At 37.4% G+C, this 16302-nt stretch overlaps 2 protein-coding genes across 2 annotated transcripts in view; one reads left to right on the top strand and one right to left on the bottom strand.

Moving 5' to 3' along the window:
* Positions 1-10260, top strand: part of usta (uronyl 2-sulfotransferase a) — a 47952-nt gene extending 37692 nt beyond the window's left edge. The window contains exons 4-8 of the mRNA XM_007547650.2: positions 458-537; positions 660-813; positions 7032-7129; positions 7220-7377; positions 7899-10260. Of these exons, the coding sequence (XP_007547712.1) occupies positions 458-537; positions 660-813; positions 7032-7129; positions 7220-7377; positions 7899-8191 (783 nt within the window). The 3' untranslated portion in view covers positions 8192-10260. The remainder of the gene's footprint in view (positions 1-457; positions 538-659; positions 814-7031; positions 7130-7219; positions 7378-7898) is intronic.
* On the bottom strand, positions 9930-13623 carry LOC103135064 (solute carrier family 22 member 16-like). Its single transcript, XM_016669633.1, has 3 exons — positions 13495-13623; positions 13105-13204; positions 9930-12687 (listed from the first exon to the last, which is right to left on the bottom strand). Exons 1-3 carry the CDS (start codon positions 13572-13574, stop codon positions 12493-12495), a joined length of 375 nt encoding a protein of 124 aa, XP_016525119.1. The 5' UTR covers positions 13575-13623; the 3' UTR covers positions 9930-12492.
* Positions 13624-16302: the final 2679 nt, after the last annotated feature.

Raw genomic sequence — 16302 nt, forward strand, 5'->3', positions numbered from 1 at the left:
GTGAATAAAACATTTATTTTGGCAAATACCTCAGTGGGAATTCACATTTAATTATGCGGATTAGTTTTAGGACTTTATTCGTTGCCGTCTACACAAGGAAGTCAACTTCTTTTGTTTTAAAATAGATTTGGTAATTTCATAAAATATTTTTTTGGGAAAATGGCAAAACAAGATCCACATCCTAGTCTTCAGTGTATATCTGATTTTATTTATATCTACCCCTTTTGGCATTCTTAATAAACATCAGAACAATTAATATTTTGCATGTGTCCTACTTTTTTTGTGTCTTTCAAACTTATCTGGCTCTCAAAAAAGAAAAGGAATTTAAAAGGGAAAAGGAGTTGTACAAACTTTGTTGTAAGAAAAATAAATAAATAAATGAGTAACTGTGTGTGTGTGTGTGTGTGTGTGTGTGTGTGTGTGTGTGTGTGTTTGTGTGTGTGTGGCTCTTGGGCAGGTGGATCTAGTGAAAAACATCAGTAAGATCCCTCAGCCATTTCTCTACACAAGACATGTTCACTTCATGAATTTCACCAGGTACAGTGGAGCAGCAACAGAATAAAAAGCTAACCAACATTGTTTATTAACACTTCTTGGCTAATATGCAGTATTCAAGATATTAGTTTTTTTTTTCTTCTTCTTCTTCTTCTTTTTTTCAGGTTCAGGATAGAGCAGCCTGTCTACATCAACATAATCCGGGATCCCATAAGCCGGTTCCTCTCCAACTATTTCTTCCGTCGCTTTGGTGATTGGAGAGGGGAGCAGAACCACCTCATCCGAACACCAGGGATGAAAGATGATGAGCGATACCTAGTGAGTACTTTGGTTTCAGCAGTCGGGACTTCAAAATCATTTCAGCTTAAGCTGCACTACAAAGTTCGCTTAACTGATTTTTTTTTTTTTTTTTTTAAATCTCAATTCTTGTAAGGTTTAGTGCACATTTGATTATGCTAAAAAAAATGTGAGAGAAAACAATCCTGTCTGATTAATGGATATGGAGTTTTATGCTTTCTGAAGTCGAAATGTTTTTGTGTCTCACCAGTCTTAGCTAAATGCTCGACCCCGTCTAAGGTTCACAGCCAGGTTTGGCTTCTAAAACAGTCAGCTTCTGTGAATAATGAGGACGCTTCCTTTTGACAGATGGAGAGTCAGTGCTAGTTAGTGTTTTCCTGCATGTGATTTCATGTCCTCAGATGTGGAAATATATCCGTCGCTGCCACTGCTGCAGGCTGATGAGGTTTAAGCAAACCTCGGTGACTGACGCTGTTTCTGCACTTCCTACCTGACCAACTTTCTGTCATGTTCTCTTTGATGGTGGATGTTTGATTGAGAGATGCGGCTCATTTTTCTTGATTGTGTGGAGTTTACCTTCGTCTGGCAACTGCTTTTTACAGGTCCTTTGCTTTTCTTGGGTTTGCCTCCAAACCTTGTGTTTAATGTCACCTCACAAGTTTCTTTAAGGTGATTTTAGCTAAACACGTCTTTATGACTTAACCTCTTTAATTTATGTCTAAATCAAAGCGCACTTCATTTCTGAAGGCTGTCTGGAACGGCCCATTTTACTGATTTTAGTACAACCAAATATAAAGCATATTGCTACTTTAGTTTTTAAATGAAAACCATGTGTTTAATTAAAGCCTATTTTTCCACAGAATAAATGACGTCCCTGACTGAACTCCATGCTGCTTCAATTTATAACCCCTTTCAAATTAATGAAATAATTAACAACAGAAAATTAGCAGCAGGTGGGGTTGTTTTGTGATAATTTCTTTTCTACTATGCCCACTAGGAAATGAAAGGCTTTGTGGAAATATGATTCGCCGTAACGGTAATAAAACTGCACAACTTATTTGCAAAACACTAAACTGGAGCCTTTGAGGAGAGAGCTGACTTTCTTATCATTTTTGTTTTAATCCCACATTTTCTGTTGGTTTTTCTAAGGAATCTATTTTTAGTCACATCTAATGAGCCAAGCCAGAACTGTATCTCGCAGCATTCCTTCTCTCTTTCTGCCATTTATCCCGGTCCCAGTTTCCACAAGCCCATTAACTCTCCTATTGACATTGGCGAGATCAATTTTACAGATGCTTATTATTCAAAAAGCTAATGCATTCAGAATGTTCAACACGCTGTTGCTGTATGTTTGTGCTGTGAGTGATTTTCTCTTTCTCTCTCTCTCTCTCTCTCTCTCTCTCTCTCTCTCTCTCTCTCTCTCTCGGCATTAATGGTGCTTTGAGATAGGGTTCGGCGCTATGATAGCCTGAAGTTCTGCAGAGATATGAACTGAAACAGACATGCTAATGTCTGATTCCAGCGTGGCGTTCATGTAAACTCTAATTATACAGCGCTTTGACACTAAAAGGTCTTTGAAGATGTTCCAGAAGCAGGAAATACTGTGTTACCATTCATACAGATCCTGGAGGTATGTCTTTAATGTGGATGCCTAGGTTATCTGAGAGTAGTTAGCGTCTCACTAGCAGAAAAATAAAAATAAGCACATTTAATGTGGAAAATAGGATGAAACCCACTCAGAAAAAGCATCTTCGGAATCTAACCCTTGGCAACACTAAAGGATGCCTTGCACCAACCACCTAATTGCAGCGAGGCGTAGCACAGATGTTCTTAGGCTGAGAAAATATTGACAGAGTAAATAATTGCTGCATACAAAAAGCAGCTAATTAAAAAAAAGTTTCAAGTCACAACTTGATGTCAGCCTTTATATCAAATCATAACAAAGCAAGGCATGCATTTTAATTACAGACCTCATCTACACCAGGACAGCTGGTTTACAGAAAAAAAAAAATCATTATGTTTTTTTTAATGAGTTTTGACACTTCCTTTGATATTATGTATATTTATTTTTATCTAATCATAATTGGCAATTACAATTTTCAACCTATCTAATTATTATGCCAGCCTGATCATACATTCATGTCAGAGTCCGAGACTATAAGAAGGGTCATCCTCAAAAGGCTAACGAGAGCGGCAGTAAACGTCGGCCTGGCTTGAGTCAGACTGGATGTAATTAAGTGTTGCACTGTTTTCCCTGGAGTGAGGCCATGTGAGTTGAGTTATTAAAGTATGCAGACTACAGGGGCCCCTTCCTACAGTTTAGGGGGAATAGGAAGCTGTGTTGTTATACAAAGTTACCTGTTCTTTCAAAGTCCCATTTGGAGTTTGCGACAAGTCATATTAGGGACTAATAACTAACTTGTGGAAGAAGGAGCTGTGGTCAGAGACAAAAATGTAGATTTTGACTTGCAGACAAGGTGCAAGGCGTTAAAGAAAACTAACGCATGAAATCATCTCAAGCCCTCAATGCTCATGGTGAAACATGGTGGTGCCAGAAGCATGCTGTGGATATGATTTTCTTTAGCAGGGACCAGGAACCTGGTGAGAAATGATGGGAAAATGAACAGAGTTAAATACAGGGCAATCATAGAGGAAACCTTGTTAGAGCCTGTTCTCTAATGGCAGTAGAGTATATGTATTTATTTTTTGTAAAGTGACAAATTATGAAGTTGTTCAAGGTGTTTGGAAGACTTTTGCATAGCACTGTATCAATTCCGACCAGGAGATTATTGTTCTTGACAGAGAATCGGCATTCTTTCCCAGCCATTTCAGCAATCAAAGTTTAAAGTTGTATCAGATGTATCCCCCCGGCTGGTGTGTGTCAGCCTTCGCTGCCCTCCCCCTGGCCGAATTTCAGAGGTGTCAATGAAAGAACACTGTCAGTCTGCCTGCAGGGACCAAAAGGAACCCTATGCATATGTTGCAGAGACATTCCTGTGGTCCAACTGGATTTTCCCTCAGTCTACACTCCCCTCTTTATACACATGAGCTATCCTTTACAAAGTGATGTAATAGTTACTTGACCTCATGACATATACACCTCAGATAAGCATCTGTCCTTTCGGGGCATTCATAATCTGTAATAATCTGAGTTTTTCAGATTACTTGCCAAGTTCTCTCTTTAGGTTTGCTTCATCTCATTAAACAACTTATAAAACAATAAAATATAGAGGGAATAGCTGATTGTAGCTGTGTTTCTGTTACAAATGTGCAAAGATCTTCGCTTATGCAATAACTTGCTAACGTGAAGAATCCTACTTCTGCTGGTCCATGCGATTATTCATACAAAATAGCAGCAACGGATTTAAGCACATGCAATATATTCAAAGTTCAGCCCCGGTGCTTGCGCTCATTAACTATTAGTCATCAGTGGAGGCAGGGTTGTCTTATTCAGGGGATGGAGCAACAAGCCCTTTATATTCGAAAGCTCCGTTTTGGGGAAATTGTTGTCAGCAATTTTACAGAAGAGCAACAGGCCTAACACTTTAGAATGATACAACTTTTCATGAATTGTGCAGTGTGACACCTCCGCTAGAGACAGCTGCACAAACTAGAGCTCAAACTTTGTGAAGCAACAGAGAATAAATGAAATAGACCTGGGCAGTTCTCACTGTTGAAAGACACTCGTCTGATCACGAGATTCCCACGCTAACTGAAAAATCATCTGCTTCCAATTAAACTGTCAGTTACAAGAACCTTGAAAAAAATAATTGCGCCCATAAAGAAAGAGGCTTTACTAACATGAATCCTGCCTCAACAAGCCTTGACATTGGGAACACTAAGACATTGTCTCCCTCGTCTCTACGGTTGCCTAATTTGTGACCAACTCACAAAATTTGCTTTCTTATTAATATCGGGTACTGAAATTCCATATTTTCAGATTTTTTTTTTTTTTTGGTCCAAAAGATGACGTAAAATGATTTCCCTGGAAGACTTTAAAACCTCTAACCTGTCATGAGGACTCTTGTTTCCTCATGGACCCATTGACTTACATGCAAGTGTTTTGGGGGTGACAATTAAGAGGTTAATTAGAACTTTGACTTGGTAGTGTTGAATGAAATCAAAGAAAGTTATCTTCAAATTCTGCACTTATGTTTTTAAAAATATCCTACTGCATTACTGTTATGGCCTATATGCATTTGATTTAAAAAAAAAGAAAAAAAAAAAAGTTGTCCTCAATATTATTAAAATTGTTTATATGTGACTGCTGACTGCTGCGACAGGCACGTTAGATAATGGGTAGTCGGGTCTTTGACAAATGAAAATCCGTGACAAAAGCAAAGCCTTGCACACGTCCTCATCGATAGAATTTCATGAAGTCATGTACATGAGATTTGTGCTGTTGTCAATGATTGATCAGATAAACCTCTGAGGCTGTGCTTCCTCCACTGCCCTCTTGTGGTACAAAGATCATTTCAGCTTACTACATCCCTAAAGAAGCCTTTCTATGCTGTACACATTTGGTGCCTGCTGCAACCATGTTTTAAATACTGCATTTTAACTTATGTTTATTCATACCCTCAAAGCTTGAATGTGGTATTGCATTGTTAAAGGTAATGTAGACACTTTTAAATAGGGAACTAAGAGAAGTTCTACTCCTTATTTGTGTCCAAAAATAAATGATCAAAAAAAGAAACATTGGTGATATTACAAGTTTGATTCACGTTGTGTTCCTGAAATCGCACAATGACTTCAAAAAGTTCATAATGCAATAAAAAAAAAGGCTGCTTGAGTTAAATACACATTTTTAAAAAAATGATTTATCAGGACCTTGAATTGCTGTTTGAGATTGCATGAGGATGTCCCAAATCCAGGGTGGTGTTAAAATTGAAACAACAGCCAACTTGTTATTAGTGCAAACATGACCTGAATAGCCCAGTGCTCCAGTGTTGAACTCTTTCTTAGAGGTCTTCTGGGCTTTTGTTGTAATTTCAATGAAGAGTTTCCCCCTTACTTACTTCATTGGTAACCAGGAAGTCTTAGTTCCTGTGCACCTTACTAAGAATAGTCTGTCACAAAGTTCACAAAACCCCGACAGCTCATTGCTGAATCAGAAATAAACTGGTCTATAAAATGATGTATCTAGATCTTTGTTGGACAATTTCGCTCATATGGTTTTATCTTACTTTTTTTTTATCAGTCGTATAAAACCTAAAGAAGATCAACTAATTTATTTATTTATTTATTTTTATTTATTTATTTATTTTTTTGCTTCTTCGTATGTTTTCCAGGCCAGTGATTTTTATGTGGTAGTGCTTTTTTTTTCTTTTTTTTTTGGCTTAAGGCAATTAATCACGTTTTATATTTCTTAAATGCCACTCACTAGCTCTCATAGAAACCAAACTCTCCAAAACAAAGCCTGTTCATCCGTAGGTCTTTTACATCATTCCCTCATCAGCAGCTGGAATCATTTGGGAAAGGCCAGAGTTCTGGTTCTGTCTACTCAGCTAAGTCCTCAGCTAAGTGACATAGATTCTCAGCATCTACGTCATTCTCGGTGCTGATTTCGATAAATGACTCAGTTGAGCTCTGCTATTAGAAATTATTCCAAAGTGGTGATTAAAAGGACCAGCTTTGAGGACATGTTTACAGTTGTATCTATTTTGATAGAATAAGTCTGTTACCAACCTTTGTTCTGTGTCTGAAGCATGAGCATGAGTTCTTTTGGGATATCCTGCCAAGCAAAGCTTCCTAGAGTGTTTTGTTTCTCAAGACTTGTTTCCATACTTGTTTCAATACTTACGTCACTTGACATGGATTTGACTCCAGGTTCCACAGCATTCAGCGGCTGGCCTGCTTCACTGCTGCATGTGTGTTTTTAATATTTGTTTGTGTTTCCCCGTGTCATTTTTTAATAATGTCCAAATTCAGGTAGAAAAGCCACGACTCTCCCTGCTTGCCACGCGTCCGACATCTAAACTGTGAAATCTCTTTGTGTGTTCTACTGATTTTTTGTTGTTACTGATAGTAGCTGAAGGGCTGACTTTATCTTCTTGCACATAATGATGTTTTGTAAAGCGCTTTGGCTCACCATTGTGAGGCTGGCTGGGTTTTACCAAAGCGAAGCACTCCATCTAGTGGATAAAGCCGGCAACAACAACAAAAAAAAGAAAAAAAAAAACAAAAAACGTAGAAATAAGAGCTTCAAAACTAACGTTATTGTGTTTGCCTACTTTCAGGATATAAATGTGTGCATTCTAGAGAATTACCCTGAGTGCTCCAATCCTCGAGTTTTCTACATCATCCCCTATTTCTGTGGACAACACCCTAAGTGCAGGTAGATTTACAGCTTTGGGAATCTTTCACTTCAATTCGTTCGACATAAATATATTTGACTGCTCACTTTTACTACTCGGATGTCTCACAGAGAGCCTGGGGTGTGGGCTTTGGAGAGGGCCAAGCAGAATGTGTTGGAGAACTACCTCCTTGTGGGCATCTTGGAGGAGCTGGAGGATGTTCTGCTTATGCTGGAGAGACTCTTACCCCATTACTTTTCTGGAGTACTTGACATTTATAAGAGTCCAGGTTGGTGCAAACTGATAAATGTCATGATGTTTGTTATTCTTAAAATAAGACTAGAGGCAAAGTGCAACAAAATTAGGTGTATGGGAAGTGAGTAAAATACATACTGGAGTCATATGTGACTGTTTAGTTTCAGGAAGCTTACCCATGTTTCCTGAGTAGAGGACCTTGGAGGAAAGTGCATATGCTCACGCCATTCTTTCCTAAATGATGTTCACGACAGATATAAAAATATAAAAAATAATAATAATTTCCTGCTGAAAACAATGGACTGTTGAGTCCTGCTTCACTTTACACCAACATCAGCATCCAGGCATGGTAATTTCATTCATTCATCAAAAATCTGATGAAATTAGCCATTTCAGCATCCTTATTAAATAAAAAAAAAAAAAATACAATTGTTTTGCTAATTAAGCTTGATATGTGTAAACAAAAAAAGTTTTAGCAAGTGGTTTATTAAATGAATCAACTGTATTAACTGACTTTTTTTCCCTTTTTTTTTTTTACCCTTTTCCCTATCAAAGAATATCGAAAAATGGGAAACCTGACTGGCACGGTCAGAAAACATACGCCTACTCTGGAGGCCCTGCAGGTGTTGTATCACCGCATGCGCTACGAGTACGAGTTCTACGACTTCATCCGTGATCAGTTTCACCTTATGAAGAAGAAAATTGGCCTGAGATCCACCTCTCGCCCGCCTGTCTACCCGCCTGATTTCTTGCGCGAGCTGGCCCTTCGAACACCTGAACCTTTAGATGAAGATGAGGAGCTAGACTCGGACCTGGAGGATGCCAACAGCTGGCTGGTTCATCCCTGAGGACTGTGTAAACAGTGGATAAAGCCAAACAATAGAGTCGACTAAAACTGGCTAAGGAAAAGCAGGAGGCAGCCAGAGGAATAGTGGCAGCATGTGCCATCTTTTGGATGTTGGCACCTTTACTTTGGAGAGTTCGGTTTTTCCGTCTTCAAGCTCTTATTATGAAAGGCCCAGCACTTTGGACTTAAGCAACCGAAAGAAACAAAAATTATCTATTTAAAAACTGGACAAGGACAGATGGGAATAACTACAGGCTCAAATTATTCCATGATCGGTTTTACTGGAGCTTGTTATGAGGATTTTATGATCTCAAATGCTATAATCTCCAGGAGAGATTAGCGGACAATTTAATGTGTTGGGATATACACTAAATGTTGAAGAGGACTTCAGAGACATTTCCAATCAGACTTTTATTTTATAAAAGTGCTGATTTAATTAAAAAAAATGACTTGGAGGGTGGGGAGGGAGTGCCAAAAGTAATGTATCTATATTAGCTGTCCAGGACTGTTATAAGTGCCAAATCTCATTAGGATTTCCAGTAACTGTGAGACAGGAAGCTTTGGGATCACAGTTGGTAACAGTTGCATTAAGTTAAGTCAGTTGTTATAAGATGTTTATAACATTTTAAGGAATTGTCAAATGTTACAAGGTATGAATGAGGGTTAAACCATACACATCTATTATGAATTCAGAGAATTCCACCTAGATGTACATGAATGACTGAGTTTGACCTCGCCAACAGAGTAATTTAGAGTAGTTTTGTTATTTGGGAAATACAATTCTTTGGCAGTATGTCAGCGGTTTGAGTCGCATGCTAAAAGCATTAGGGAGCCTCATTTGTAATCCAAAGGTGAAAAGAAATCAGAGATAACCAAATAACAGTGTTCTGCTGTGATGCTTTTTTAAAATCTGTATAAATATCCTGCAGGGTTTTTTTTTTTTTTTTTTTTTTTTTTTGTGAAATAATGCTTTGTGAACATCTGCAGCAAAATGAGGGATTTGATCAAAACTGGATAACATTTTGCCTTTTATTTTGTCTCGGTTATGTAGTGGTGAATGATATTTGCTTGCAAGGCATGGAAGTGTTTGTGTGCTCTTTTGTGTTTTAGAGAGTACTGAATTCTTAAAGTGTCGTTCTTTAAAAGATTATAAGCAGTTAATATCTCACCCACGGTAAAAACTCTCTATTTATCTTCATTTAGAGTTTTCTGGATTTCCTGTTACTACAGGCAAAGGCTAATGGCTAAGCAGAACTGGTCAGGCACCAAAGGATTTTACGGCAACTGAAATCTCAACTGAATTTTTAGATCACCTGAGAAACCTTCAACTTTCATTAGGTTTGCTTGGCTTTTGTTATTTACAGAGGAGTCGATTTAATGAAGCTCAGAGATGTTGCATCACCAATAATGTTCCTGTATCAAACAAGTACTTAGATCAGAGATGGTCACATTTCCAGACAACATGCATGAAAGAAAATGTAATGCAAATCAATTAAAATGTCTGATTTGCAAACTTTATTTTTCTATAAGGTTGTGACAGATGTTTCACACAGGTAAATATTATTGGTGCTTCAGCTCTTATACTAACTATTTTGTTTATAGTAAATAAAGACACCCACCAAAGGCTGTTAACTGCTTAGGATCTTTGAAAAGAGCCACATTAAAAAAATAAAAATAAAAAATCTGAACTTGAGTTATCTGTTTAAGTCAGCTCACAGTAACTTTTTTTTATTTTTATTTTTTTTTTATCATTTTGCAATAGCTACTGGTAGAAGTAGTATAAAATCCACATAGCCATAAGCTAACATGTCAACTACAGACTTAACCTACTCCTCATAACTCCCATCACCTGTCCTCTTGGTATTGTTGCATTTATGTTTTAAGTGTTTTATTTCATATCGATTTAATTTATTATTTTGTAATCATTTGCATTCAAGATAAAATTCTCAGGAAGGAAAACAGTGTTTAGTGTGTATCATGTCTCTCAAAGTGATGAGACCATACATGCCATTTCAATGTGTCTACAGGGGAAAACTGGTTCGTAATAAATGTGTTTCATCATTTAAGGCCTTTGAGATAAATGTCCTTTGAATTTGCAGCTCTTTTTTTTTTTTCTGCTAAGGATATATTTTTGCAAACATGATATTTTTTTGTTGTGGCTATCCTGCTCTGATTGCTCCGCCTTATCTCATTTTACCAAAGATCTATACAGGTCTCTTTTCCACAAAGAAGGAAGAACTTATACCATAATGCCACTTCCTGTTATTTTCTTTCTTAAAACATCTTTTTTTTTTTTTAGTAGACATCCTTTTATACCGATGCTTTAGACTTTATGAAGGGACCTTTTATGACTGTGAGTTTAATGTGTAAACAGATAATACTGTTCTATGAGTCAGATCGAGTGTAAAAGAAAAAAAAAAGTGTTGAACCTGTAAAATGCTGTGAAGATTAAAAAAAAAATTATCAGATTTGAGAGAAAGATCCAAAGCTGTTAATGAAAAGGCACACAATTTCTGCCACAGTCTGAATATGGAGTCTGATATAAAAGATTGAAACAGCTTGCTTGATGGGATAGGCCTTAAAGGGGAGAAAGAAAAGTGTTGTCCCAACCCACTGTTCTTCAGTTTATTTAGATCAGGGAATGATGTGTTGCTGTTGAAGATATTTTTTGCCTGTTTCATGTTGTCCGTCAGGTTCTTTTTTTGGCGATTTCCTGATTCCACAGAACCGGCAGTAATAAGGAATGCGCGTGGCTAGTGGAATTTAACATTTTCTTGTTTTTATGCTTTTTCCGTTTCCTGTTCCAGTACAGTGTAATTTCTGTATGCTGCGTTAATTTCCATCAGTGGACAGAAGGAGCGGTTAGCATTTAAGCCCCAACTGTAGCAGACGTCTTTAAATTTTTCCATCCACACAAATGTAAGCACTGGTACGGACTTTTCAGGTGATCCATGTGCAGTTTTCCACTCGGAGGCTGAATACAAAGATTTACTTCATGTGAAAGGTGGTGCAGAGAGAGTGACCTTTCCGCTACTGCTGCAGTTGAACTTCGTCTGCTGCAACAAGCAGGAAACACAGTAGGTGAGATGATAACAAAAGAGCATAAACTAATTATTTCACCAAATAGCTGTGTCTCTTTACTTCTTTTTTGTTCTAGCAGAAGACATTGAAATAAGCTGTGGATGTGGTATTTACAAAACAGTCTTTATTTAGATTTATTTTTCTCTTCTCGATACCATTGTAAAATATGTTCCCCAAAGCAGAAACATAAATAAAATTGAACAACAAATCGACGACAGGCATGAGGAGGAATATATCCTTGGTGTATTTCTCTTTTACGATAAAAACAATGGCAATGAAGCCATTTGTGATGTTTGTAGATCTGACTTCTGAGCACCAATGCTTCAATTTCATAATTTACCTCCCTAATGCTCTGTATGGCTATAGGAAGCCATACATCACCTCAACACGGCAGTTTGTTCCTGGATTTGGTCCAAACATCTGGAGATTATATCCTGGCTCCTGAACACAGTAATGATGTGCATATCCTTGAGTATGTCAGGCATACAGATTGCAAACAGAAATACCAGCATGAGAAAAACTGAACCAAAGTTCTCAACAACAGATTAAACTAGAAAACATACCCACATGTACAACTCGTAAACCTGTCGGAGGGATCAAGGCCAAGGAAGTAATGAGTCAAACTGATGTTAAACTGTAATACTTTTAAATTGTTCACAGTAGTCTGAATGCCCTGAGATTAATTAGTTTAAAAAAAAAGGCACTTTTCCTATTATGATACATTCCACAGTGCAAACAGGCTAAACTATATCTCAAATAACTTACTTGTACAGCAATTAGTCCATTTTGTTTTAACTTAAATAATTACAATAAATGTAATTCTGCAGGCATCTCTATCCGTCCAACCATTGTAGTCTTTAAAAATCAGCGTCAAGTACAAAAATAATACTAAAATTGTTCTGACCCTTTAAGTATTATTCGTTTTCCTGTGGTCTCAGAATATGTACTTAAAATTCACACATCCACACTGTTTCATTGATCAAACATTGACCCAGTATTTAAGCAGAAGACGTTGAGTTGTAAAGTCCTCAGGGCCCCATTTTGTACTGAATTGTTGGTCAAACAAAAATGTCCACAAAAAACAAACCTTAGCTCCAATGATTTGATGAAAGCTTTTTTTTTTTTTTTTTCCACCAGTACAGTAAACCAGTGACGGCTTGTTTGTCTCTCATTCTTCAGTTCTTTTCCTCCTGTGGCCTGGTTTCCCAGCAGCGTGAAATCTCAGGCCTTAGCTTCATGTTGGTTTAGCTCCATCCCATCCCCGGCATCTTTGTTGCCAGGGCTTGAATTCTTCTTTCTGGGGTTGCTTCCAAGAGATTCAGCCTCTTCCAAAGTGGTGGGGAGAGGTTCGCCCAAGGTTTCGGGTAAGAGCAAAGTAAGCACTCCAATTGCGAATGCCAGGATTCCTACAATGAGCTGAAAAAAAGATGGTAAAAGTATATCTTTTGTTGAAAAAGCATATAAAATGAGATTATTGTGACAAGAGGGACACAGACTATGATGCATTTTAATTACATTTCAACAACACCTGCTAACAAATTTCCTTAACAGCATGCTGAGCTCTGTGAAAGCAACATTTGGTTTTATTAACAGATAAAGGCAAACAGGTTTTTAAAAACGGTTCTGCCTTCTTGATGTTTCCTAATTATGTCAATGGAGTTAACTAAAGACATATGCATCCTTGTGGAATCTGTAATAGTCACTTGGATTTGGTGCAAAAAGATGTAAATGAAAAAGGAAACAAAACTCTTTTGCTAGAATGTTAAGCATTCTGACTTTGTCTAAAGTGCTTGCAAAAAAAAAAAAAGAAAAAGAAAAAAGAAAAGGTCATACCTGAGGTAGATAGACCCAGACATCAACCAGGTAAACACAGAAAGGAGCCACAATACTGCCAACACGACACATCATGCTGCCACTTCCTACTGCCAGGGTCCTGCAGAGGGAGCATCCACGCACAATGGATTAAAATATTTAACTCATTCCAGAAGGACCAAATCAAGACAACAGCATTGCCATTGGTGCCATCCTTATTGACCGCCAGCAAAAATGTATGAGCATCATTGATTGCAGCAATTTTCGTAGAGTTATGGAACCTGAATAAGAGATCTTTCCTAAATTTGCAAGGTGTTTCTATGAGGAAATAGCTGTAAAAGGAAGCCATATATTGTCATATGTTTTGTGTATGTTAGAATTTGTTTTTTGTTTTGTTTTTTTTTTCCTCACCTGATGACAGTAGGGTAAAGCTCACAGGTGTACAGGTAGATGAGGCCAAAGGCAATCGCCACAGCAAACTTTCCAATCATACTAAGAGCAATGGCCAGAGAATCTATTTCCTAAAGGTCAGGTTGGGTACAGTTTGTTGATTGGAGACAAAAAATGGAAAAAGACTGTAAGAAACAAGTGACATATTCATAATCTCACATTATAAACAAAGACTTTAGCTTGCTATATTACATGCAACTTTTTTTATTTCTTAGAATAAAGCTAGACTTTTGAACTTACAGACTCACTGATTGACCAACATAATTCATCTCAACATGCAAGAGGGGTTTGAATATCACTTATTATGTGATCTATGACAACATGAGTTTCTATTTGTAGGCTCTCGCATTACAAATAGGTGAAGGGTCAGACTACAAGCGATTTATTTGCAATGAAAGCTGACCACAATATTGAGCAATGCTGACCAGAGTTTTCCTGTTCTGCTTTTTAGAAGTGATTAAAGCATCAATGTAGACTATTGATATCTCTAATTTACACAATAATGCTGTTTTGCTTGGCATAAATAAATCAACATTTATTCTTTTTACTTTTTTGTAAAGATTGTGTATTCATCTGGATACTTATTAGGCATAGAAATCAAAATGTAATTTCACTTACTTTAAAGAACTTTTTTTTTTCTAATCTGTTTTTAACCAGGTATTTGCTTAGAAAATGTACTAAGCAAACTAGCAATATAATAGTGTTCCGGATCATGATATTAATTTCTCCATTCTATTTGGAAGAATCTAAAATGAGGTGCTGTTTTAAAAAACAAAACTGAATTGTTTTATACATACATCTGAATGCACATGGGTGTTTAAAGTGTAAACACTAATTAGCCAATGATGTTTTGAGAAACATCTTACTATTGAGTTCAGGCTTTTCGCAGAAAGAAATGAAGCTATGTAACTGGCTTTAGCTGTCTGTAGGCATAAAACAAAAAACTACAGACTAAAAGCAAAAATAAATTGCACTGCATTGGCCTCATTGCACCAATGTGTACTGCTGTGCAAAAATATGTTTTTTGGGAACTGAGCTGAGTAATTGTATCTCCTTTAGTCTGATGCAACATGCAGACACAATTGAAAACGCTGACAGAGGATTGTATGATTTAATGCTGCCAAATGTTTTTTTTTTTTTTTCTGTCCGCCCTGAATTCAGTAAAGCTAAATTTGGGTTGTATTGATGTGGTGAACAAACAGTCACTTTATCTAGCATATGTGGTGTTGGTGCTGTAACATGCTACGCACTGAGCTGTTTACAGTAAAGCAGTCTTCTCCAGTAATCTTATTTCTGTCAAAGAGGTCACTTGTGAAAGGTGGGAGTGTTTCTCCAAATTTCCCCTAAAAGTCTAAACATAGTGCTAACTATGTCGCAAAAGCCATTGGTTGAAATTTTCAGTTTAAAAACATACAAGTGGTTTTTGTGAAACCACTTAGAACAGATCATATGTTAGACTTTACACCTCTCTGCTGTGTCTGCACTGTCAGTAAAAGCACACATAGTAGCCAAGGTAATGCAGCTCTTCTTTTTGTATAGTTTTCACAGTTGTGTTGTCTAACCTTAGCGGTTTAGCTCATTAATTGGCGTTTTTGCAGCCTTTAATTTTTTCTCCTTAATACATCAGACAAAATGTGGAAAAAGTGGCATAGATCTGCCTGATTTCCAGCTTGATCAACCTGACAAATGTCTGTCATTGGAAACTCCAAAGAGAGACAGAGTAGGATTTTCANAGAGACAAATCATCCAGTAATTATGGTGCTTTTTTTTTTAAATAATCTAACGCATGTAAAAAAATACAGTTGTTTTGTAAGGCCTCCAGTGGTGTCGGACGTGTCAGAGAGAATAATTCAACCAGTGCGTCCTTCCTTCACACTCAGCTTGCTGCTGCCTGTCTCCTCTTAAGCAGCTACACTTGTTCTTACGTGGAACTCCTAGGCCTGTTCCAGAGGAATGCTTTGTTGAAAGTCTTCTAGTTCAATGACCGGCCACATCCTGTTGCTCTCCTTACTTTCCTGTTGAAGCCAAAATGCCAAGGAAGATTTGTCAACTTAACAAGTAATACCCTGGAGTCATGTCGTGTTCATTTCTTGACCATTTCCATCGCGCTGCCGCGATGCATAATTCATAAAAGCAGGTGTTGCATTATGGCAGGAAATCAGGCTAAGAATTTAGACGACATGTAGATAATGCACATCTGGTATAAACGCTCGTTCTTTTAGGGAAAAGGTCAAGCTTTCCTTTCGCTGAGTGACCCCTAACATGCTGCTCAAGCTTTTATTGCCCCAGTATTGGATCGCTACAATCCATTATGTGTTGGCATGGGCCAGGTGGAGTTGATTCAGAAAGCTGCAGCCAGATTTCTGAGTGGTGCACATAAACAGAAACATGTTACACCATTTTTGGCAACATAACACTGGGTTCCTGTCTGAAGCGCAATTTACCATGAAATTCTGCTACTCAAATGCAAAGAGCACCAACTTTCATGTCAAACCTGCTGCTTTTCATACGCCCTGCTTGCAGGTGTGTCCAGATTCGTGTCCAGGGCTACTTTTCGAAGAATTGCCCTTCTAAATATCATCACAATCTGTATTTTAAACGGTTTCAGTGCTATTATCTATATTGGAAAAGATTGTTAAGAATGGGTCACCATATTGTAATTTTAAGCAGGGAATTTGTATTCTTCCCTTAAGTATTTTTATTTTTTTTATTTTATAATAAGCTGACTTAAGTCTGGCTTCAGATAACATCTGAAGGGCATCAGTATTT

Source organism: Poecilia formosa, unplaced genomic scaffold (assembly GCF_000485575.1).
Source record: "Poecilia formosa unplaced genomic scaffold, Poecilia_formosa-5.1.2 Scaffold1, whole genome shotgun sequence".
Lineage (NCBI taxonomy): Eukaryota > Metazoa > Chordata > Actinopteri > Cyprinodontiformes > Poeciliidae > Poecilia > Poecilia formosa.

Coding starts and splice junctions, on each gene's coding strand:
- LOC103135064 (XM_016669633.1), bottom strand. CDS start 13,574: ATGATTGGAAAGTTTGCTGTGGCGATTGCCTTTGGCCTCATCTACCTG. Junction 13,205..13,494: donor CTTTACCCTACTGTCATCAG/GTGAGGAAAAAA, acceptor CTCCCTCTGCAG/GACCCTGGCAGTAGGAAGTG. Junction 12,688..13,104: donor TCTGGGTCTATCTACCTCAG/GTATGACCTTTT, acceptor TCTTTTTTTCAG/CTCATTGTAGGAATCCTGGC.